The sequence below is a fragment of the Pipistrellus kuhlii genome, unplaced genomic scaffold (assembly GCF_014108245.1).
Source record: "Pipistrellus kuhlii isolate mPipKuh1 unplaced genomic scaffold, mPipKuh1.p scaffold_m20_p_2, whole genome shotgun sequence".
NCBI lineage: Eukaryota > Metazoa > Chordata > Mammalia > Chiroptera > Vespertilionidae > Pipistrellus > Pipistrellus kuhlii.
The window spans coordinates 49,419,844-49,444,119 of record NW_023425515.1 but is presented as its reverse complement, the minus strand read 5'-3'; the positions used below and the strand labels follow the sequence as shown (position 1 = coordinate 49,444,119).

General features: G+C 44.6%; 1 protein-coding gene across 27 annotated transcripts in view; it reads left to right on the top strand.

Annotated features, from left to right (window-relative positions):
- Positions 1 to 24,276, top strand: part of KALRN (kalirin RhoGEF kinase) — a 640,493-nt gene that overhangs the window by 293,777 nt on the left and 322,440 nt on the right. For all 27 annotated transcript variants that reach the window (XR_004989615.2, XM_036447859.2, XM_036447857.2 and 24 more), the window contains exons 9-10: positions 848 to 1,078; positions 16,410 to 16,532. Coding sequence is in view for 26 of the 27 variants with exons in the window: in XM_036447859.2 (XP_036303752.1) it covers positions 848 to 1,078; positions 16,410 to 16,532 (354 nt within the window). In the remaining variant the exon portion in view is untranslated. The remainder of the gene's footprint in view (positions 1 to 847; positions 1,079 to 16,409; positions 16,533 to 24,276) is intronic.

Sequence of the window (24,276 nt, the reverse complement as noted above, 5' to 3'; positions counted from 1 at the left end):
CTCTTTGGAGACTCTTTATGATCTTTGGTCTATGAATGATGCTGTCTCCAGCCAGGAAGCAAAAAAAATGAGGCCATCAGTAGGGATCACCTGGGTATATATATGTGTGTGTGTGTGTATGTGTGTGCACATGTGCGCATGGTTGAGAAACCCAGGAGCATGCATGATGTATCCTCAATTTTAGGGTCTTTCCTTTACTCTGCATAATCTGGAATGATGGGGATGTCACCACTTCCAGGAGAAAAAAAAAATGGTTGTATAGGAGGAGAGCAAAAGAAGGATCAATATAGAAGAAATTGACAAGGAAAGAAGACAGGAGAAAAAAAAATTATGATGATGATGATGAAGAAGACAGAACTGATAGCCAGTCTAAGTGCCCTGGGTGTGTTAACTCATTTAATCCTCACCATAACCCTAGGTATGCACCATCACTCTCCCTCTGAGTTCCTCAGGCAAGGAAACTGAGGCCAAAGATGTTAGATAACTTTTCTCTGGTCACACATCTAGAAGTTTGGGGGCAGGTAGAGGAATGTGAAGAAGAAAGATGGGGAGAGGTTTATGATGTCGACTATATACTCAGCTTCATTTCTGAAAAGTTCTGCTGCCTGACCTGTCAGTGAGTTAGTCAGAATACTTATCCAGTACTATGTGCCAGGCATCGGGTGCTGGGCTGCAACTCCTCTTCCCCAGACGCCGTCCTTCCCAGGGCTGTGGGCTGGGCACCATGGCAGCACTGGCTGGCCCGCTCCTTGGTTGCCATCAGTCTGAGTAGGATTAGCCACCACTTCTGTCTGTGCCCTTGTCTGCCACTCCTCTCCCTGGACATAACCCTCTTCCCTTCCTGCAGGTCAGCCAGGATGGCAAGGCCCTGCTGGATGTGCTGCAGCGTCCCCTGAGCCCTGGGAACTCCGAGTCCCTCACGGCCACAGCCAACTACTCCAAGGCAGTGCACCAGGTGCTGGACGTGGTGCACGAGGTGCTACACCACCAGCGGCGCCTCGAGAGCATCTGGCAGCACCGCAAGGTGCGGCTGCACCAGCGGCTGCAGCTCTGCGTCTTCCAGCAGGACGTCCAGCAGGTAACTGGTCCCTGTCCCCGGCACCCAGCCCAGGCAGGTAGGCAGGCGGTGGAGTCCCTGACCTGGGGGGTCAGGCCTAGGATCATCTGATTGATGAAGAGAAGAGGGCAGTTCAGCCCCAGCAGCACCCCCTTCTACGTCCAAAAAAGAACCATCTGGACTTGTTAATTGCATACTTTTCTCAACTAAGCAGCCCTATAGACTGGGCCTTCTCACCCTGAGGTTTTGAGAAGAGAGGCAGACTGAGGAATAGCCATTCCATGCAGTTATATATGACAGTTTTCTTTGAGGAGAGCTGGACCCTCACTCAGGCATGGGCTGTCTGCACAATTCAGAGGCCTGGGGTTCTCTGAGCACTGTCAGGGTTGGACTCCACATAAAATGAATTTGTTTCTTAATTATGGATGCAAGTGGCCTGCTAGAATGGAGGTTTGAGTAGGATACAGGGCCTTCAGGGGATTCTTTGGCAAGATTGGACTTGGGAAACCAGATTTAAAGCATGAGCTGTTGATGACTGTATGTCTGCCCCATAATGAGAGATTGTTTCTAGCTTAACCTGTCTTTTTTGCAAATAATAAAGATATGGTCATGTTTCTGACTTTGAAAGAACAGCCTTGCCACAAATGTCCTTTGGGATGAAATCACCCATTCTTCTCCCCTCGTGCTTTCTCTCTCTGTCTCCCTGGCGACTCCTGGGGCTTTGCTTTGAGGACTGATATATTGGGTTGGGGAGCAGGTTGGGAGCTGAGGACTGGATGGAGGCCCAGGATCATCGCCCTGCTGGTGCACTGTGAGAGGCAGGGGTGGGGGCACTTGTATTACTAGATCTCTATGTAACCAACACATAAGATTATATGTATAAAGTTATATTTCACTCCCCTTCCATACCTTCTATGATATTGACCACATTAATCCAAAAATGTATCCAAATATGCAAGGGGACAAAAGTAGGTTTACAGTTGTGAGTATGCAAAGCATAATTTATTCCTGTGTTATTATTTATTGATTATTGTATTATTTTCACCATGAACAGATGTAACCTACTTTTGCCCCACCATGTACATGGAAAATGGAGAGCCAGCTGGACATATCCTTGGAAGCTGATTCCTTTCACCGCTATTGTTGGAAGGCCTGGCAGTGGGTGTCCTGAGATAGAGGCAGGGTAGAGGGAGAGCGGGGCATCCTGCACTGGCTGGGACCCGCTCTGGGTGCAGGGTCACTGTGCAGCGAGTCCCAGAAGTACCAAGCCTTCAGGAGTGTCCTCCAATTGGGGGCTGCCCTAATCTCTTTGTAGCCCTCCCTTCCTCAACCTGGTGGTGATTGAGGCATTAGAGGCAACGCCTGAGCCTCAGGAGAGACGACCCTGCTGAAACTGGGGCCTGTTGGGAATGGAGGAGCAAGGGGGTCAGTTGCCTGCTCCTGCCATTGGGAGCTATCCAGAGGAATGCATCAGCCTGAGCACAGGAGGGCACAGGGTCTGCCTGTAACTGAGATGGGGAGTTTGCTAGGCTCCAGCGTTACTGGTTCAGTGGACTCTGAGGGACCTGTGGAGATCACCAGGACCATGGATTGTGTAGCTTTCTTGTGTGCTCTTTGCCCTCCTGTTTTGAGGGCTGTTATTCTAGGTTGGACACTGGAAAGGGGAGAGGGGCTGTGAGGAGGGCAGGCAGAGACCTCCCCACCAGGAAGGCAGCATCCAGACCCAGACTATCTGGGAGCTGTTAGACTGTCCCGTGGCCACTGTGGCATCTGCCTTAAAGCTGGGAAGAAATGTATTAAACTACACCCGTGGCTGTTCTATATCATGCTCTTAAATAATGAGAGCGTTTCTGGAAGTGAAACTCCATTAATTCATCTCTCCTGAACAAATCACATTGTTGGCACCGAGGAAAAGCAAGCAAAAGGTTTCTACATGGATGTGATGGAGTTTTGGATTTCCCCTGAGAATGGAACTCCCCAGGATGGTTCATTCCATTGTCCTTTTTGGGTTAGGAGACTATCACCTCTGGGAACATCACTTCACACGCCCATTGTCCCACTCACTCTGTCTCACCTCATATCAGACATTGTCACATATGCACAAGAAAAATGTGCAAAACAAAGGCTACCATACCTGCAGTGATCTCAAATGCTTACGTGACACCCAAACAACCATTAGTGTCTGACAGGGTGTCTGAGCCCGTGTTTTAGAAGGTGCTGGACATAATGCACTAATGGTTAGAGTGAAGGATTTCTAGCTCCCAGAACTTTCATATAGTTATTGTTTTTTTATTTTTATATATTATATAAAACTTAATATACTTTATATCTTTATTATATCAACCTTATGTACTTTCCAGTTTTGCATGTTTCATCTTCTTCTATTCCAGTATTTTCGTGAGTATAGAAACCCTGGTTTCTATCTCTCTGCGCCCCGAACAGCTCTTGGCTGGATCTGGCATGACACTGGGGTTCTCTTTACTTTTGCTCATATGAGCTGAAATTATCATTTGGGGACCCCAGTTTCTGCTTCTGTGAAATGAACCCTTTCTTTGAACACATTTAGTAGCTGTGGGTAAGTGGCTGGAGCCTGCCTGCAGGAGCTGTGATGTGGAGGGTTCCAGGTACTTACAGCCCAGGCGGAGGACACGGAGACACCCTTAGTGCCCATCAGTTACCCAGCAGCTTGAGCCTCTGCAGTTGGCCCAGCCCTTTGCTAGGTCCTGGCCAGATGCCCAGCATAAGAAACACGTTTAAAAATGTAAAGGACAGGCTACCAAAGCATGCCAGTCAGCGTGCAGGGCAATAGAGTATTGATGGAACAGTTAATGGCGGTGGCATGAAGGAGGAGAGAATTGATGTAACCATATAGTCTGGATCTCAGACTCCTGAGCCCATTTGGAGTCCAGGGGTATTTACTCAGCAGCCTACTACATGGGAACTTGTGAACGAGACTCAGTGGCAGGGGCAATACAGAATCACAGATTGTTGGTTATTCAGCAAGCACGGGCTGTAGTCAGGCAGCCTGGTTTCAGTCCTGCTCTGGCAGATCTTGGCTGTGTGACTTTGGGCAGATTGCTTCACCTGTGGTACTTCGGTTGCTTCACCTCTAAGGTAGGAGCAATTACAGCACCCATCTCATCAGACTGAATGATATTCAAGTACAGGGCTTAGCACCATGCCTGCCTAGCGTGTCATAAATCCACCACATCCTCTTTGAATGGTACTCGGGCGCCCCCTGGTGCTTGTGCTGTTGGGGACCCCTGATTCTCCTGTTTCTACAACAGCAACTGTTTTGTGGGTGGGCTGAGTTCCTTTCCACTCATTGATAAATGTCAGAGCTGTCAAGGGCCTGGAAGAGCGTCCAGTCTAACCTACTCTACACTGGAGGAAATTGAGGCCCAGAGATGTAAAGTAACTTGGCCATAACCACACAGCCAGTTAATGATAGTGCTGGGACCAGAAGCTAGGTCTTTGGCTCCCAGTTCTGAGCCCCACAGAAAAGCCACCTGAGAGAGGAGCAAGGAGACAGAGAAGGAGAACCGGATGAGAGTTGGGAAGCACACGTGTATAATTAACACAGAGGGGAGAATGACAGCCAGGCAGACGGATATGCACACAACCAAAATCAGGAAAGGAGAGGAAAAGACAGAGACAGATAGTGGGGGAAGAGAAAGAAAGGGAGAGAGAAATTTAAAGACAGAGCCAAGAAATAGACATACATTGTATGGGAGGAGAAAGAGACAGAAAGGAAAGAAAGAGCTGGCCTGACTCCTAGCCTCATTGTCTTATCAGGGGGTAAGTGGTCTTGGCCCAAGTAGGAACCATGTCCCCTTTAAGGGCCCAAAGCAGAGCAAAAGCAGAAAGATAAAAACCAAATATAGAATGCCAGTGAAAATTAGATTGCACTTAAGCATCTGGTTTGGAGAAGAACAGTACTGAGCAGCAGCCGAAAGCACGCTCCAGGACAGTGTCGCTCCACAGCGCTGTCTCTCACTTTTCCCTGACCCCTGTGTTTTCCCATGGATGTAAAGGCCTTCTTCCAAGCCCAGACAGATCTGACTCTGTGGTGAGAAGAACAAGGAGTAGCTAGGTTCTTGATCTTTCTGGGAGATGCAAATTCTATTCCATTAATTTGTAACCAGAGCAACCATTTTGAACACTCTCTGCAGGCCATCTTGTTCTGCTTCTCCTTTTTCTCTCTCTCCGTTTTGTGCAATCATGAATTATAAGGTGTTTTTGGAACATCTGCTCTGTGTAAGGCCCCGTGCTAGAAGCTGGAGGTTTCTGGCCTGAGAGAAGACTTGTACACTTAAGGTCACGTGAATAAAACACAGCTATCTGGGTTCAGCGCTAAAGAAAAGACCACAATGGAGTCAAAGCAGGGAAAGCTCCCTGCGGTGGGGATGGATTTGCACAGGTGATTGGAGCTCAAGCAGAGGAGATGGGGGAAGGCCAGGAGGCAGAGAGAAGTGACAGCCAGGGGACAGGGAAGAGGAAGTCTAACTGGGTACCTGCTCCTAGCAGTAAACTGAGAGGTAAGGCTGGGAGGCTTCAGAGTGGTCTCAGTGGTATGTGTGGGAGACTGACATGTTTGAAGCTCCAATACCATCCTTTAAAAATAATGCCTGCCCAGCCAGTGTGGCTCAGTTGGTTGAGCATTGTCCTGTGCACTGAAGGGTTGCTGGTTGGATTCCTGGTGAGGGCACATGCCTGGACTGCAGTTTGATCCCTGGTTGGAGAGTGTATGGAAGGCAACCAATTGATGTTTCTCTCATCTGTAGATGTTTCTCTCTCTAAGCATTTCCTTGGGTAAGGATTTAAAATCATCATCATTATCATCCTCCTCCTCCTCATGAAAATCATCTTTTGCTTTTAAGCAGTCCAATCAGGTGAGCTAGTGAGGTGCAGTAATGGCAGAATTTATCTGGCTTCAGTGACTTTCCATTCTGAATGAATATATTAACATTAAAATCCATTGTATTACAAATGAATCTTACTTGTTTCTATCAGTATTTCTGGAGCCTCATATAGAAAATTACAGCTTTTACTATGTCAGCTCTTGCTCACCAAAGTATGTATAAAAAGGATTTGAGAGTAATTTTTTTTTAAACTCCAGATATCCAATCTTTTACTAGCTACTGACTATAGCCTCTTAATCTTACTAGACCAGCTTGGGCATGGTGTGATCCAATTGACAGCTTTGCATAATAAAAGATGAGTGCTTTGGGTTGCACACAGAATGAAGGGACCAGACTAATGATACATCTAGAAATTAACTCTTCCTGTGAGAAGGAAGGATTAGAGCATCTAAAAAGGAAAATGCTCAGAGCGTGTTCCCAGATGGATGGGGGGGGGGGGGGCGGGGAGGAAGAGAGACACATGGCAAGGGGAAGCCATTTGAACTTTGAACTGGTTACTTACTGGATTGGGGAGGGGAGGGGAACATCAGAGAGATGGTTTGATTCCAGCCCTGAGATTTGTTACTAGGATTAAATGTCTATACAAGTTTTATTTTTCAAGGCTCAGGATTCATCATCTTTATGAGTAAATATGATTGAGCATCTAATCCCTTCATGTGCCTTTTCTTATTTAATCTTCCAACACTGTAAACCAGGAGATAGCTTGGTTCTCGTTTTACTGAAGCTTAGAAGGGACAAGTAAACTTGCCTTTACTTTAGCAGAGCAAGAACTCAAACGTCTACCTCACCACGAAGTCTGTGCTCTTAGCCTCTCTCTGTGCCCTGGCCACTCTGCTAGGTGATGGGAATACAGAGAGGCACAGCTCCTGTGCGTTAGGGGTTTTAATTTAGTGCTGGATTGTCATTGCTCTGAGGACTCTGGGAGGTTACTTGGTTTTAAAGGTTATATAGCCTCTGACATCTGAGAGTCAGACTCAAAGTGCCTGCCCAGTAAGACCTGCAGAGTCATACTCACACCAAACACTCTTTTCCATCTGTCCAGTCATTATAAAATGGCTTCTATAGTTATTTCTTACACAGATTTTCCCTAAAACAGACACTACCCATTCTCATTTGTTTTCCACAATCATAATTATGTTAACTCTTCATTGCTGATACTTTTATTTGTGGCATATAGCTTGAATAATACCCATGTTTCCATGGTAGTATTCAGCAGTATTAAAATTCTCAATTAAGTTTTTGATGGTGATAAACCAATCATTTGAATAACATTCAAGTAGCTAATATGTAATTCTTTGGACATGGTGAATGCCCCGGAAGAGCAGGGGTAAGGCTCAGCTGAATTGGGAAGATAGGAAGGGGAGGAAAGGAGGGCTTGCTTGTCAGGGTTGCTTGCTGATTAGAGTGAAGATAAGGAAACTTTCCCATCTGCCTCTTTGGTGTCCCTGATTTTAAAGGGCGCACACTTCTCTCTCCCCTTTGGAGGAGGCTGGTCCTGGAGGCTCTATTCCAGTCCTCCATTATCCCTCAGCTAGAATTGACAGGGCGGGAGTGAGCTGCAGGGGCTTGCCTCTGACATTCTCAGCCCCTCCTGCATGGGAATCTCATGGACTCCTAGTACCCCTCCGCACTCTATATTCCACTTCGCTCCCGTCTGCCATGCTTTCTGCCTTCCTGTCTTCACTGCTCATCATGGCCTGCATCCTTTGACTTCCTGAATGCAAACTCTATCTATTCTGACTGAAGGTGCTCTTTCCATGATGAGCACCTTCCAAGAAGCACCTGGCTGCCTCCATCAGGCAGGGTAGTGAGGCAGATACAGCCTAGAAGGCAATGAGAGGTACTGAGCCTGAGGGCTTTCTTGATTCATGGTAATTTTAAACACCTTTAATGTCCTCAATTCCTATTATGTTAACAAATGACAAGACAGTCGCCATCCAGGGTCACTTCTTTAAAAAAAAATATATGGCTAATATGCAAAGGTCTCCTCCGAAGTTCGATCAGGAGACCAGGAGTTCGATAGCTTGCTATGACATGTGCTGACCACCAGGGGGTGGCACAGAACAAAGGAAGGCCCCAGCAGCCAGGGAAGGGAGGCCCTGGCAGGCAGCCAAAAGGCCCCCATCAGCCCTGATCACCAGCCAGGCCTAGGGACCATACCCATACACAAATTTTGTGCACCAGGCCTCTAGTGTATACACACACACACACACACACACACACACACACACACACACACACACTTTTCATTGATTTCAGAGAGGAAGGGAAGAGAGAGAGAGAAACATCAGTGATGAGAGAGAACCATTGATCGGCTGCCTCCTGCATGCCCCTTACTGGGGATTAAGTCCACAACCTGGGCATGTGCCTGTGACCTCCTGGTTCATAGGCTGACGCTCAACCACTTAGCCACACTGGCTGGGCAGGATCACTTCTTTTTGATAACCCCTATGCTCAGCATGGTCGACATGCAATTTCTGGAACCTTGAATACCAGGCTAAAGGATAAAAGTCTCACACTTTATGACTAGTGGGAAGCTATTGAAAGATTTTGAAAAGAGGAAATAGGTGAAGGTGTGAGGTATTTTGGTGCCAGAGGGGGGCCTGGGTTGGAGTGGGAAGATACTGGGAGCCACAATCTTGGTGTGGCCACAGAGCATGAACTCATTTGGTGAGGCAAGATTAGGTTTGAGAGCATTTATGAAAAAAATCACTGGAAATGGTTGCCCATTTTGTTATAGAAAGGGAGGTGTCAAGTGTGAATACGTAACTGTCTTTTCCAAAATATTGGATTCCTGGCATTGAAATATCTGACCAGAATGGGGACTTGTTAAAAACACACATTATCTGGCCCTATCTCATATTTTTTTATTCAGAATCTGTGGGGAAGGTGGTACCTCTGTTTAAAAAAACAAAACAAAACAAAACAAAAAACACAACATCCAGGGATTCTTAAGCATTCTAAAGTTTGAGAGACTTAAGAAGTCCCAACCTTCGTGGTGAAAAGTAGGGGGACACAGTAAACAGGCACCAAGGCACCCCAAGAGGAAGTTCTCCCAGGGAGTGCCAAGGACAAGACAAGTCCTAGTCACCCCAGCTCCACTGTGTTGGGAAGAGTCACAAGTGTATGGCTGGGAGTAGAGGGGCCCAAGGGCAGGAGGCAGCTAAAATTTGGGGTCTTTTGGTCTCCTAGCCAGTTTGCATCCAGCATGGCATCTGTCGAGCAAAGGGATCATAGTTCACAGTAAAAGGAGAGTCTATAGACCTGCTAATGAGTTTCAGCAGAGCCCTAACAGAAAAATGATAGCTTCTCCCCCCCATAGCAGGACATTCATTTTGATTATACTTGTTACAAAGAGGGGACAGAAAATGAATTACTGGTAATTGGGCATTTCAAATGGTGCCTGCCTGCTCTGCGGTGGCACTGGCAGTGTGAGCCTTTCCCCTCCAGCACTAAGGCTCAGTGTGCTGTGTGAAGAGTCAGGAATATTGACTTGATGGACTGCCCTGGGTACTCCTATACATCGTGTGAGCCTGAACCTTTAACAAAACAAAGTGAGTGGGAGACACCTGATGGTGTGTAAACTCTCCTCCATTGGCCTCAGGAAAAACGGCTTTCTAAACAGAGGGAGGCTGGGGGCTGGGAGGGAGGAGCTGGGAGGGAGGAGTCCTTCCATTTATGTTAAACAAGGAAACGTCTTGTTGTTTTACCATAGATCAAATTATAGCACAAATTTAGCACGATTTCAAATAAGATGATTGATCAGAGAGCCAGATGAGTGAATCAGAGATTTGGGATTCCGATTTCACTATTGTTTGCAAAACATTTCCATGTCCTTTCATGGTTTCTGCCCTTTATCACACAGGAAATTCTCAGATCAGATTGGTTGATCTCATTCACTCGTTTATTCAGCAAATGCTCTCTGAGACCATAGCAGTGACCCAAACAAAGCCCTGCCCACCTGGGGCTTACGCAGGAGGCAGAGAGAAGACACCACCACAAACATGTAACAGGTGTATAGTGACAGCCAGTGCAGCAGAGACCTGGCTGGATAGCCACGGGATGAGTTTAGGAGGATTTTCCAGGTGCATGAAATGGGACCCACAATGTTCTTGAGACTCAAATGAGCTGCCTGTGTTCATGAACATGGGAGATGGCTAGAGCAGAAAAAGGGGATAAGAAGTTTGGAGAAATTGGCTAGGTCCATACCACAATTTAGTGGTGCTCTAGGGACCCAAGGCACTTTTATATATAAGTAGAGCTTACATACCAACTTAAAACTTTGTTCTAAGGGTGGTTATCTCTAAGTGCAGGGGTCTAACTGGGCTGGGAGATGCTTGGGTCTCCTCTGAAACTAAGATCCTATTGTCCTGACTGGTGTGGTTCAGTTGATTGGGCATTGTCCCATGTACCATGTATTCCCTGGTCAAAGCACATGTCCTGGTTGCAGGCTCAATCACTGATAGGGGTGTGTGTAGGAGGCAGCCGATCCATGTTTGCTCTCACATCGGTGTTTCTCTCTCTCCCCCTGCTCTTCCTTCCTTTCTCTTTCTCTAAAAAAAAAAATTTAAAAAAATAAATCAATTTTAAAAATCTTTTAAAAACAAATAAAACTAAGATTCTATTTATTTAGGAGAATAAAAAAAATAAATAAAAGTTCTGGGATAGGAGGCAGCTAGATCCCTTGATGTTCTCCCCTTCCCTCAGCTGCATTCATGGCCACTGTTCAGGGAATAATCAGTACTGTGGTTCTCTTCAAAAGGACTTTTTCTCTTCTCCTTAGCCGCTAGAAAGGACTGTCTCTTCCCCTGAAAAGTATTGTCTTGATTGTATGCTGGTTGAAATAAACACAATTAGATGAGAAAGAAAGGGGGTGTTTAGGGAATTATGCATAATGGTTGTTAGATTGGCTCCCAAATGCAGTTTAGGATGTGAGTGTCTCTCTTGGAAAAAGGATGTTCTGGGAAAGGAGTAATTTCTGTTTGAAAAGTTGGGGCACAAGAACGCAGGCAGAGGTTTACAAGTTACTTACAAGACTGCCTGTCTGCTGGAGCAGTGAGGAGTCCCACACTTACCCAATGACAGTGTGAAGGTCAGACCTCTTGATGAATGGTGGCACAACTTCTCCCAAGACAGTCGGGTAGTAGTCTCAACCATATTTGCACTTGACAGTTCATAGCTATAAACATTCATTGAATATCTCCTGCATGGCTGCTGGGGGCAGGGGCAGGATAAAAGAATGTGATAACCCCAAACACTGGCAGGAACTACCTACCTGCCAAGAGAGTCAGTGGAGAGGGTGGAGATGGAGAGAGAGAACTTGGAATGCAGACTGTGAGAGATGCTAAGTTAGAGTTACCGATAGGAGTGTGGAGCTGTAGACATTCACCCCCAAGTTGTGTGTTAGGGGATGAGTTTGAGTTGAGTAGAGTTCAACATGTCTTAAGCAAAGCACATTCTGTGCTGAGTACCATGTTGTGTTTGGAAATCACAGGGGGTCAAAGGCTAGTGGGAGAGACAAGCCCACGGGCAATAATTGTAGTTTGAATAGAACCAGAAATGAGTGATCCTACCACAGCCTGGGTGGGCTATGAAAGGGAAAAGGCTTTCTAAAACTAGAGATTTTGCTGACACCGGTTTGGCTCAGTGGATAGAGCATCGTCCTGCGGACTGAAAGGTCCCAGGTTCGATTCCGGTCAAGGGCATGTATCTTGGTTGCAGGCACATCCCCTGTAGAGGCAGCTGATCGATGTTTCTCTCTCATCGATGTTTCTAATTCTCTATCCCTCTCTCTTCCTCTCTGTAAAAACTCAATAAAAAAATAAATAAATAAATAAAAACTAGAGATTTTGAGATGGCACTTAAAGGATAAGTAGAAAGAAGCCTGGAAAGTGAGTATAGGGAGAAACAAGATGTGCACATTTTAAGTAAAGTTAAATATAGCGACAGCAAAATTCAGGAGGTGAGAAGTAGCTTTGGGGGAATTTAGGGGTGAGGCAGAAACTTATTGGAGGTGGGGTTGAAAGTAGGGTTAGGCTGGCCACAGAGGACTGCATGTCAGGTTAGGAGGTTCCTCAAAAACTCTATCTCAGTGAAATGCCCTTTCAAGTATGCATAGGTTAATTTCACTTACTAGTAAGCCTAAATTTGTGTTCTTTGAATGGATTTGCTCCTAATTTTTTGTATTATTAGGATTATATATTAACAATTTATAATTTATTTTTAAACCATATTGTATAAAATTATTTCCTTGAGACTAAGGGTGCATCTTGCCAGAAGCAGGTTGACAACTATCATTGGGTGCTACTTCCACTCAAGTTCAGAGGTACAACTGTCATTTATTAAAACCACAGCATGAATATGAAAATTGAAAGAAAACTTAAGAAAAACCTGTTATTTCTATGAGACCTTCCACCTTCCTCTCCATCACCCCCATAACCAATCGCCAAATCCTGGCTAAATATTACTCAAGCCTATTTCTCCTCACACACTGCCATTGGCCCTGTCTATGCCACCATCGTTTTGTCAGGATTTCTGCAGTAACTCCTGTTTTCCCACCTTTCTTCTTGTCATCTTCCAACGGACTCTCCACAAAGCAGACAGAACCATATATTACTCACAAATGCAGATCCCATGATGTCTCCTCCTCCTTGCAGCCCTTCAGTGGCTCTAAGCATGAATGCTGGAAGCTGACTCTGCACACCAGGCTCAGCACCATCTGGCTTATGCCTTCTCTGGGCTCATTTCCTCCTTCCTTCCTACTCAAGCCATGCTGGTCTTTCTAATTCGGAGCTTAACTCCTATTCGCTCTCACATCTCAGCTCAACCTTACTTCAGAGAGGCCTTCCCTGCCCCCCCGTTAGGAGCCCCTGACTGTTGGCACTTTTTCACCATTGCAATTAATGATGGATTGTGTGACTTTAGGTCTAGTGCTTGTTGCTTACCAGTTTATAGCTGAGTTTCTGGAGTGAGGGCCTTGTTGAACACTACTCGGACTGTCCTTGTGCCCAAGTGTAGGGCACAGTGAGAGTAATAAATATGTTTGAATGTGTGAATCTTCATATCCACATGTGTTTCTCTGCTTCCTGAAGAGCCCTTACACAAAAACAAAAAGATAAAAAACTTCTGTATTGGGAAAACTTAAATAAGAACTCAAAGCTGTCAGCAGGTATAATTCTTTACTATCCTGATTACAATTGGCAATTGGATATTTATACTTATATTGTAGATGAGAGAGTTAAACAGGGCTAGCTAATAAGAGGTGCCTTGATAGGTACATACACTTCGGTAGGTCCAGCGTTTGGTTAGAAATACAATGTATTCTTCAACCAGTGGTGGTCAGAGTCTGGGTGTCCAGATTCTGGGTGGTCAGAGTCTGAGGGGTGTGCAGATTTCCAGGGCTGCACATTAATTTATGGTGTGTAATGTAATTGCCAGGCACTTTTCAGAGATGCCTTTCTCTGCTGCCCATTCTGTGTGAGAGGCTGGATTGTACTCCCAGGGTTGGGGTCATGGAATCAGGGTTAAGAGAGCATGTGGTCCAAATGTGTGCATCAAAATATGCTGGCTCTAAATGAACTGATACAGAACAGCCAGAAATTGACATATTACACAATAACTCATATATCAATTGTGCTTATCTATCCTTGGGTACTTTTTTGGTGTCTGTGTACTACTGAAATAATTTTGTTCACTTCCTCAGTCACTTGCTTTTTTGTCTATTAAATTGGTTTCCATGCAGTTCCTGAATCTCATTAAGGTTGCACAGGTTTCCCCACAGCTTCAGTGCTAATGGCCGGAGTTGGATGAAACAGAGGCAATGTAACATCACAGAGCAATCAAAGTTAGGTTTAAACTAAGTGAAAGCCTCTCAAATGGGAAGTAAATAGATTTTTAAGTGGTTAAGGTAGAGCTAATTAAGTTAACTGTCACTAACTGAAAATAAATCGAAGCAAGAGAACTTAAACAGGAAACAAATTGCTTTTTAATAAAGTTTAAAAGTTGTAAAATCACTCCCAGCGAGTAAAAAAGCTCGCCATTTCCAAACTAGTAGATGAAAAGCATTCTTCTTTAACCAGTGTGCTTTAGAATAACCGATTTTATTAAAGCTAGAGCTAAAAATATAAAATGCAATAAAATAAAATTCATGAAAACAGTACGAGACAAGCAAGTGGCACTTAACTGTGCAAAGCTAAATTAAGAAAGAAATCATTATCTGAAAATCTGTCATAAATTCCGAAGCCTTCATGAAGAGCAAGACAGCTCTTTTGTATATAAAAATTATCCCCACGCTTCAATTCATTCTAAAAAGGGGATTAATAAAAGTTTAGATATGCATAAACATTATAAAACTGTGTGATGGGAAATTTTGTGACTTGAACTATTTATCCTTAACCTTGCATGCTGATGCTCCTCCTCCCCTTCATAATAGAGAATTGTGGGGCCAAATTGTTGCAAGTCAAGTAAAAATACACTCTCCTGATCTTTCTGCTGTTGAAATTTCACCGAACATAATGCTAAGGAAGCACAGGCTCTTCTTTCTTCCAAGAGAGCTCCTTTCAGTGCTGCCGTTCAGGGTTTGCAGAAGGTGAAAATACAGTTCATTTACTACTGCGATTTCTTTTTGCAGATGTGCCTCCAAAATCTCTGCATCCAATGTTTAAAGGCATTTAAAAACAAAAACAAAAACTTTTTCTTCATTTTAATGGATAATTACCTGACCTCTGGCTTCATTAAGTGGTTGTTTGTTTAACCACTTAACAAACACATTATTATATTCACATGTTCATTGCTCTGAACCAATATCATCTTTTTTTCTTTTAATTTTTATTGTTGAAAGTATTACATAAGTCCCCCTTTCCCCCATTGACCTCTCCTACCCTGACTACGCCCCCCCCCGCCCCCGTCTTCACCACCCTATTGTCTTTGTTCATGGGTTATACATATACACATATGAGTTCATTGGTTGATCTCTCCCCCTCCCCTCCCTGCCTTCTCTCTGAGGTTTGACAGACTGTTCCATGTTTCTCTGTGTTCATCAGTTTATGTTATTCAATATCATCTTGTTGTGCGCTTGGTGACACTGTCACTGAAGACGTTGAAGGCTTTGTACTTTGCACAGTTGCAGGCATTCATTTATCTCAGGTGCCAGAGGGGGTGACGCCAAAGGCTGGATTCTGCAGAGCAGGAACTCCTATGCCTGCCAGCCGTGGAATGATTTTATCTATCTGCTTGCCATAGGCTTGGAAATCTGTAGAAGAACCAGAGGAATGGATTAAAGCACCCTTTTAAACAGGCCTAGTTCATCTGTCATTTTCCCAAAAGTCCTTTTAAAATCTCAGAAGGCTAATTCATCATTAATCAAATGTTCAGTTAAAGTGTAGTAAGTAGAGTAGGAGTAGAGTGGGCTCAGTTGAGTTTGGGCTGGATATGAAACAGGTGTGTCTGCACGAGCTGATTTCATAGTAGCTGCCTGATTTACTGAGTGTGAACTTCTCAGAAACAGAAAATGAACTGCTTCCTTTCTCCCACATTCTTGTTGGGCCACTTGAGCAAATGCAAAAGGGAGGTTAAAGGCTTTGGTCCTCCTTACATTTCAAGATTTATAAGGGGTTTCCACTCACCTTGTGAAGTACCCCTCAACACAACATATTTTCTCACTTTCTCAGCACCCCCTCACTCATGTCTCTACTGCGGCAGCCACCTCTGTTCCAGCTTCTCCAAACACTGAGGAAAACGTCTTGAATCATTTGGTCTTAAGTCTGGAAGAGTATGGAGTCGCCACTACTTCCCAAGAGAATCATAGATACTAAACGCCTTACGGCTGCAAAGACCTTATTTATTTGGTTGGTCAGTTGGTTGGTTGATGTTGAGTGGGGGAAAGAGGTGGAAAGAAGCCAGAGAGGCAGTTGTCCTGGTGATCAGCTATCTTGAGCATCTCTCCAATTGGAAACCAACTGCTCTGGACTTTACTTCCAAGATTGGGCGAGTCCAGGAGCACAGGGAGGCAGCATGTTTGTAATTGGTTGCCACTGCTGTGCCTATTTTTATGGTAGAGAGAAAGCCAAGGAACTGCCCTGACTTGATAATGTATGTGTTTGGAATAAAGGTGGAGAGGGCGTTAAACTGTGCCTGATGGTCTTTGTAGCTTGTTTTTAAAAAGGAATTAAGGTTGAGAAAACTGAAAAAGTAATGAGGTGATATTCTGGAGATAAAAAAGGAGGAGCTGAATTTAGTTAAGGGTGGGGCTGTTGGATTGCCAATGGCTGTGATGAAATCTCCTTTGTATATGGTGATTGAACATTTCCACCTGGACTGCTTGCTGCCTTCTGATTGGGATGGGGACTCTAGGACATTAGCAGTCAGAAATGTTGTCACATGTCTTTCCTTCTGCCCCAATGTCATTGTTTCTGTCTTACTCCTCTGATCAGGTGTTGGACTGGATTGAAAACCATGGTGAGGCCTTCCTCAGCAAACACACAGGAGTTGGGAAGTCCCTGCATCGAGCCCGAGCCCTGCAGAAGCGGCATGATGACTTTGAAGAGGTGGCTCAGGTAAGATGCTGAGCACAGTTGTAGGTGTGTGTGTGTGTGTGTGTGTGTGTGTGTGTGTGTGTGTGTGCTCTCTCGTGCGCGCATATGGGTGTGTGGAGCTGGGTGAGAGAGACCAAGCCTGTGACTTTGGTGTCTGGGGAGGCACGTTGGTTGATAGCCCATGGCTTCTGGGCTGCCATTCTGCCTAATGCAAGGAGAGTTTTGTCTGCTCTTGGGGCCCTACCTGAGTGGTAAATAGGCCCTCAGTTCACAGTCTTCAAAGAAAATCATTCTGTGGCATGATCTGTAAATGCCACTCCTACAAGGTACTGATGGCAGGAAGGAATGAAGTTAGGACCATCAAGAGCCCCAAACCACCCCTGTGGTTGTCACTGCAGTCAAGTGGAGCTAAAAATCAGTGGCCGATCTGTTTCTAAAGCTGTGTGCCTTCCAAGACCTAGAGAGGGAGAGATGGCACCTGGTCACCTCACCATGCACCAAGGCTGAATGTGCCCACAGAAAGTGCCTTTTATCACTGGCACAGTATTTAGCCTGTAATTTGCACAATATTCAGCCTTTTAGCTCAGCTGCATACCTGTTCCAAAAAAAAGGGCACTGCTTTCTAATTTGCCCAGAGAGGCTGTATGAGAGACCTTAACCGCTTGTCTCAATGGTGGAGTGATATAAGAGGGTTTTTGTTCTGAGGCTCCACCCCCGAGATTTTATTTTAACTCCCTTGTAGTTCTCTTCCGGGAAAATTCCAAGTGGATCTTCACAATCTCCATCTTCCAAATGAAATGCGTGGTCAGGTGTGATCGGTTGCGGGGGGAAAATAAGACTTTTCAGAATCAGGGAGGGAAGGGGCAGCTGGGAAGGGACTCAGTCTGGGACAGAGGGATGGGTGCTCGGATCACAAAACTGGGTTTCCACATCACAGCTGGCCCAGGGCTGGTGCCGATCCCACTATGTGGCCACTCCTGAGTGTGGGCATCATGCTGGGCATTGTGCAAAGCCCCATCCCTTACCCAGGGAGGCCACCAGCCCCAAACAGATATAGCCTGTGGTGCAAAAGGAGAGGGCCAAGAACCGAAGGAATCTGCTGGAGGACAGGAAAGCAGTGGGAGCATACCCATCTTGAGGGGAGCTGCAAGTGTATGCTGAAAAGTGGGAGGCCCGGCAGGAGCCAGAAAGATCATATCAATAGCGACCTAAACCTGGTGCATGAAGGTAGATGAGACCAAACCTGTGGAATAAAGTTGTGCACTGCTGGTGGGAATGTAAAATGGTGCAGCCACTGTGAAACTGAAATAAACATAGAATTATTATGTGATTCAATAATCCCACTTCTGGGTATATACCCAAAAGAATTAAAAGGTGGGAGGTGATGCTCGAACCAGTTTGGCTCAGTGGATAGACTGTCGGCCTGCAGACTCAAGGATCCCAGGTTCGATTCCAGTCAAGGACATGCACCTTGGTTGCGGGCACATGCCCAGTAGGGAGTGTGCAGGAGGCAGTTTCTCTCTCATAGATGTTTCTAACTCTCTATTCCTCTCCCTTCCTCTCTGTAAAGAATTAATAAAATATATATTTTTTTAAATAAAAATAAAAGGTGGGAAGTGAAAAGCATTTGTATACCCATTTTCATAGTAGTGTTATTCACAGTAGCCAACAGTATTCTAGTGTCCATTGATGGATGAATGGATAAACCAAATGTGATATATATAATGGAATATTATTCAGCCTTAAAGAAGGATCCTACAACATGGATGAACTTGAGAATAATATGCTATGTTGAATAAGTCAGTCACAGAAGGACAAATATTGTATGTGTCCAGTAATGTGAAATAGTCAAATTTATTGAATAGTCAAGCTCATTGAGACAGAAGGTAGGATGCCAGTTGCCTTCTAGATGCCTTTCTAGTCTGTCATGGGGCAAAGAATGCGAGAGAACTGACGGGAAAGGAATGGGGAGTTATTATTTAATAGGCACAGACTTTCAGTTTTGCAAAATAAAGACTTCTGCGGCTAGATGGTAGTGATGGTTGCACAACAATGTGAATCTACTTAATGCCACTGTACTTGACAAGCTTTGTATTATATATATTTTATCACCTCCACTGGCCACCTCCACCACAAAAAGAAGCCTCGTAGTTACACAAGGACCTTCTGCAGAACTAGCTGGACTATGCCAGTGTAGTATAGACACGGGGCCAGTGTGCCTTTGTGGACAAGATGTAGCACAGATCCAAAATATCTGGGTGGCCAAGGCATTCTGGGTGTCTCTCCATCTGCTAGGGGCAAAGGATGGGAGAAGGCCATTGGGACTCGCTGTCTGCTGAGAATGGGGTGTGGAACCTGGGCTAATCCTTTGGAATGGAGCCATTCCAGAGCTTTGAGGCTCTTAGCTTTTGGCTGTCTTGTGTGTTGGCCTCTCTTCACTTAGGGAGGACGTCCTCAGAGCCACCCCAGCCATGACTCCGCCCATCCCTTCTGCTCCCTTCCTGCTGCAGCCTCAGGGGTAATGACAACCTTGGTTACATACAGGATCATAAAGAAGCTATCATTTATGCTTTTTTACCACCAAGCATGTCTAGCAGCCACCCCTACGTTAACCCCATTTCTCCCAATTGCCCCTTTGCCTTCTCACTGGTGCCTGATATGCCTTTCACATAGACAATGCCTTTCACGTAGTACTAGACACTCATTAACTTACATTCATGCTAGAGAAAGAATGGACACACTTTTTAAAGTTTTTGTTTCCATTATGTATTTTATATCCCACCAGTCCTGACTGACAGATGGTATTGGCCTTGTTTATGGAAGAGACACTAAGACTCAGGAAGTTCTCAGCGTGCTCAGGTCATCTGGCTTGGTAGGGGTTCTACTGGGATTCAAACCCAGGTCTGTCTGACTCCACAGTCATGTTCTTACCTAACTCCATGCTGTCCCTCTTTTTGAGGTATAGGAACTGGGTATAAACTCGTTCCCGAGTACCCATTTGCTCATAAAAATGCAGAGCAAAAAGCAAGAATGGGAGAGGGGGCTGCTGTGGCCATTCCGTTCGAGGTGCATTACAACAAGTAATCTCTTGGTATAACCCACTTCTCTCTGCCTCTGGTTCTGATAAGACAGTGAGAAAGCAGAAAGGGTTCTACCTTCCCCAAGGCTCTGCTTTTAGGAGGAATGTTTGCTCTGGGAAGAGGAGTAGCAGCTGTGGAAAACCTAAGCCAGGGGCCATGAGGTGGCTGCACTGTGATGTTTGTAGGACTCTAGAGATGGGTGAGTCCTGGAGTCTATAAATCCATCCTGTGTTGTTCCCACTCAGTGGGAGGGAGGGAGCAGTGGGGCTGTCCAGCATCTTGAAATTGGCAGTCCACTTGGGAAGACCAATTATGACCACGGCAAAGGCAGATGACCATTGGTAGCTGCCTGCCTCCGCCCTGCCTTGTTCTGGGCATGTGATCGTCATGCTCAGGTGGTGAGGAAGGGGGAGATCCAGGCAGGAAAGGGTGCTCTCTTTCTCTCTGACTTCTGTTCTCAGTCGGGTGAGCGCCTCTGGAGGAGAGGCGTGGATCTAACTAGGAATTGGATAATTCTTGAGTTAGTCAGAGATCAGTGACACTAAGTGACAGTGGAGAAGCTTGTTTCTTGTTGTTTTTGGAGTGCTGGTCTGAGATATGGTCAGGACGGGTGTCACGCGGTGTGGAGTAGGAGGCTGGGGCATCACTCCTCAGTGGTCCTGTGGAGGATCATGGTTTAGTGAAGGAACCGCTTTCTGTTTTATGATTCTATGATTATTTGATCCCAGGCTGACATGAGAAAGGAATGCTGAGCTCCCATTCTCTGTTTTCAGGTTTTAAAAAATGGACTTGAATCAAAGCAGGAAGAGCTGTAGGCATGTGTTTCTGTTCCTGGAAATTTCCCTCTGCAAGAAGGACCAAAACTCGGGCAGAGATGCTATGCAGGGGGAGGGCGAGGTATAGCAGAGAGCCATGGAACACATCCGTCTCCACTCTGAGACAGATGGGGCAAGATGCACCTGTGATTCTCACCATTGGTTATCCTTTGGGGTAAAGACATTTAAGGCAGTTATTAAAATAAATATAAATGGTAGCTGTGGAGAATAAATATAGCAATCCATTATCTCTCGTTAAACTTTAACTTAAATTTTGTGCTTATTAGCTCTTGAACACCTGTCATTTGAAGGAAATGAATTAAGTACTTACGAGTCCTCAGTTCATCCTGTAGAGGGCACTCTCTGAATAGCCTACAAGAAGCTGAGGGGCAGGAAGAGAGGACCAGTCACAATAAGCTGACTGAGGAAGCTCCTGACTGGCAGGTGGTGAGGGTCCAGGCCAGGGGATGCACCCAAGGTCTGTCTCTAGGTCTTTCTTCATCCAAGTTACTGAGGTTTTCTGTGCTCGAATAGAAGATCTTGGCACCAGTGGGAACCCCTCTTGGTTCTGCTAGATACTTGACTCAAGTTGTCCATAAACTCATCAAATGATATGGGTAAAAGGTAACTTACTATATTACTATATTGCTGTATACATTTTTGGCATGTTAGGCATCATCAGGAGTACAAACAAGTATAAGATGAAGTTGCTGCCTACAGTAGCATAGCTGTCAGGGAAGAGATGTGCTCATATCTGCCCAGGAGGTAGAATGGGATACCATACAGTTCCTTTTCCCCAAGATATTTGCTGTTACTTAGAGGGAAAGCACTCAAGGGCCTGTGGATGAGAGAGCCGCTAGGCATTCTCTATTAGTGGTCTGATTTATCACCTCATTATCTGAAATGCCAGACTTTCTGTAAGCCAGCTTAGTCAAAAATTATCAAGCTTTTACATTCAAATATATATTATCCAATGTCTCAAATCCTAATTAAGCAGCTAAGCATATTAAGTAGCATTAGTGTAACATTTTTTTTTTGGAATAAAACAGGCCATTTAAAGAAAAGATGTTTAAGAAATATAAAAACATAGTCACGAATAAGTACTTCATTCAATAACCTCTAGTTAGTTATTTCTCTATCTGAACCTAGCTTTTTTCCTCAAACTTGACAAGAACACACATAAAAAAAATTTTTCATTCTGACTCTTGGGGTCAAAATAGGCAAAAATGGAAGGAAAACATTTGGCAATCCAGTGCATACACCTGCCTCGGAGGTGGTGTGGTGACCTTTGGAATAAGTTACGTCTTCCTTTTCATGCCCGAGACCAATTATAGCAGCTGCAAATGCAAGCAGAAGGAAAAGAGCCTAAATAGATGCTTTTTCACACTCCAGCTTCTTTGAGGGGATGAAAGTCTCTCAAAGCAGGATAAAAAAATATAGTGAGGAAGGAAGCCAGGAATATGCAGAGAAATTAATGTCATCAAGTGGGCAAGTGGAGGTATGTGAAACAGCAGAAAAACGAAGGGCAGTCTTCGCCTTTGGATCTTGTGCAGCACTGTTCCCGCAGATGGCTTTCGGACAGCCCCTCTGCGGACACAGGCAGACATTGTTTCCCGTCTTGGTAACTCCGAACCATGGTTTTGATGTGGAAAATTGAGAAGGAGTCAGAGCCAATATCCAAGATATTATAGAGAGCTTGCCGAGCACCTTGTACCACGACCATGAATTGGCTGCTTCTCAGAAGATTCTCAAATCTAGTGTGTGAAATGAACGGCACACTCAGGAATTATTTGGGACTGCATTCCTTATGACTTTGAAGTTCTGGGTAGCCAACAGAAAGATCTGAAAGCACAGGTGGTGTTTTTATGTCTTGTTTCGTGTGATGGCAATGATTATCGAAAGAAGGGAGGCTTTGAGAACAAGTGGCTGCCGATACTGATGGCGTTTTAAAATGTTTTTTTCTGGACTGTGTCCTACAGAACTAGGACAATGAACTTCTGATAAGGGACAGAGTGCATCCTGTAAAGATCGGGGAGGATCTGATTTGGCAGAAAACCTGTTGACCTATCTAGGAGGATTTAGGGAATTTTGAAGTGGAATGAGGAAATTATCCCAGTAAAGCCACAACCAGCTGTGTGAGGCACTAGATGACTTAAAAAGCACTTTGTGTCAATTCTCTTAGATCTGTGGTCAGCAAACTCATTAGTCAATAGAGCCAAATACCAAACAGTACGATTGAAATTTCTTTTGAGAGCCAAAGTTTTTAAACTTGCACTTCTAATGCCACTTCTTCAAAATAGAAGTGGTATTTTGTGAAAGAGCCACACTCAAAAGGCCAAAGAGCTGCATGTGGCTCGAGAGCCTCAGTTTGCCTACCATTGCCTTAGATTAGGGGTGTCGAACTCAATCAGAGAAGGGGCCAAAATCTAAAATCCAGCCTAAATCGCAGGCCGAATGGTTTACTGAACAGTCATAAACTGTCATTGTGATGGAAACGCAGCGGAGTGCAGTGATGACAGCGTGGTGCGGGCCACATTGCAAGGCCTGGCGGGACGGATTTGGCCCGCGGGCCTTGTGTTTGACACATGTGCCTTAGATCATCACCCTGGGTTTAAATGAAATGCCAAGAATATAGATTGCAAACAATATTTATAGCCTCTTTTATGTCAACAAAAGGCATGTGTAACAAGTAAGATATTTTAACACAAGAAGATAAGTATAATAAATATTCCCAAGACTTAAGGATATAGAGCTCATGAGTAGAAAGTGGTAATAGAAGAGTATGTTTTGTTTGAAGGACTCTAATAGGAGGGTGAAGGTACATCATAAAGGCTCACATCCATGTGAAAGCTACAGACCTGAGGGTATTGAACAATATGGAGAAATAATAGAGATGAAAGGAGAGCAAAACAGAATCCCTGGTGGTTACTGGAGAGGACCGTAGTCTGCTCCGTCAGATGGAGGATATGGAAGATGAGAATGTGGTTTCAGTTCTGGCTCAAGGAAAAACATGGTAGGTGATGAGAGTTCTCAAATTTTCCTAGCATCTCCTATAAATTTTGTAACACTATAAATAAGCTGCTAAGGGCAAAAGGTTCTACATGGTAAAGAGCGAGTCATTGCAGCAAAGCCTGAGTGTAGGTTGTCTCTCAAGAACCTTGACACTTCAATGAAAGGGTTTAGATATCACTCTCAGAGCAAAAGGGAATATTAAAGGCTTTTGAGTAGTAAGATAAAGTAAAATGTAACCTGTAAACCAGAAGGATAAGAATTTCTCTATATACTGGCTATTTAGATCACATGTAGAATATTGTGCCTAATTCTAGAAAATATGTTTTCAAAAGGATCTTGACAAACCATCCTGTGATTATTGGAAAGTTGCCAAGATAGTGAAGTTGAGCAACTAGATATGTTTAGTTCTGAATAAATAAATTTTTAAAATTGTAGGCAGAGGAGTGGGTTTGAGAGTTGAAGGCTGCCTGTAGAGGAGAAATGTTTGGAAGGTATATCGTGAGCCAATTTTTAGCTTATTTTAGGTATCACTTCTAACCCACAATTGCTTTTTGAACTGTGTAGCCATGTATTGTGATTCTTATCACAGGTTTCTCCAGTAGAGGCAACTCTTTTTTCCTTAGAATATAAACTTCGCAAGTCTTTTCCATCTTAAAAACAGAGAAAGAAAAAAGAAACCAAGACTAACTTTTTGGGGTCCCACTTTCCTGTATCTCCCTCCCTTCATAGCCAAAATTCTCAAGACCTCTACTTCCTTACCTCCTGGATGCCCTTAACCCCTGCCACTTGCCTTCTGTTTCCTCTGGCTAACCAAGGTTAATCTTATCCACGTCTCCACCTGATTGCTTGTGTTGCTAA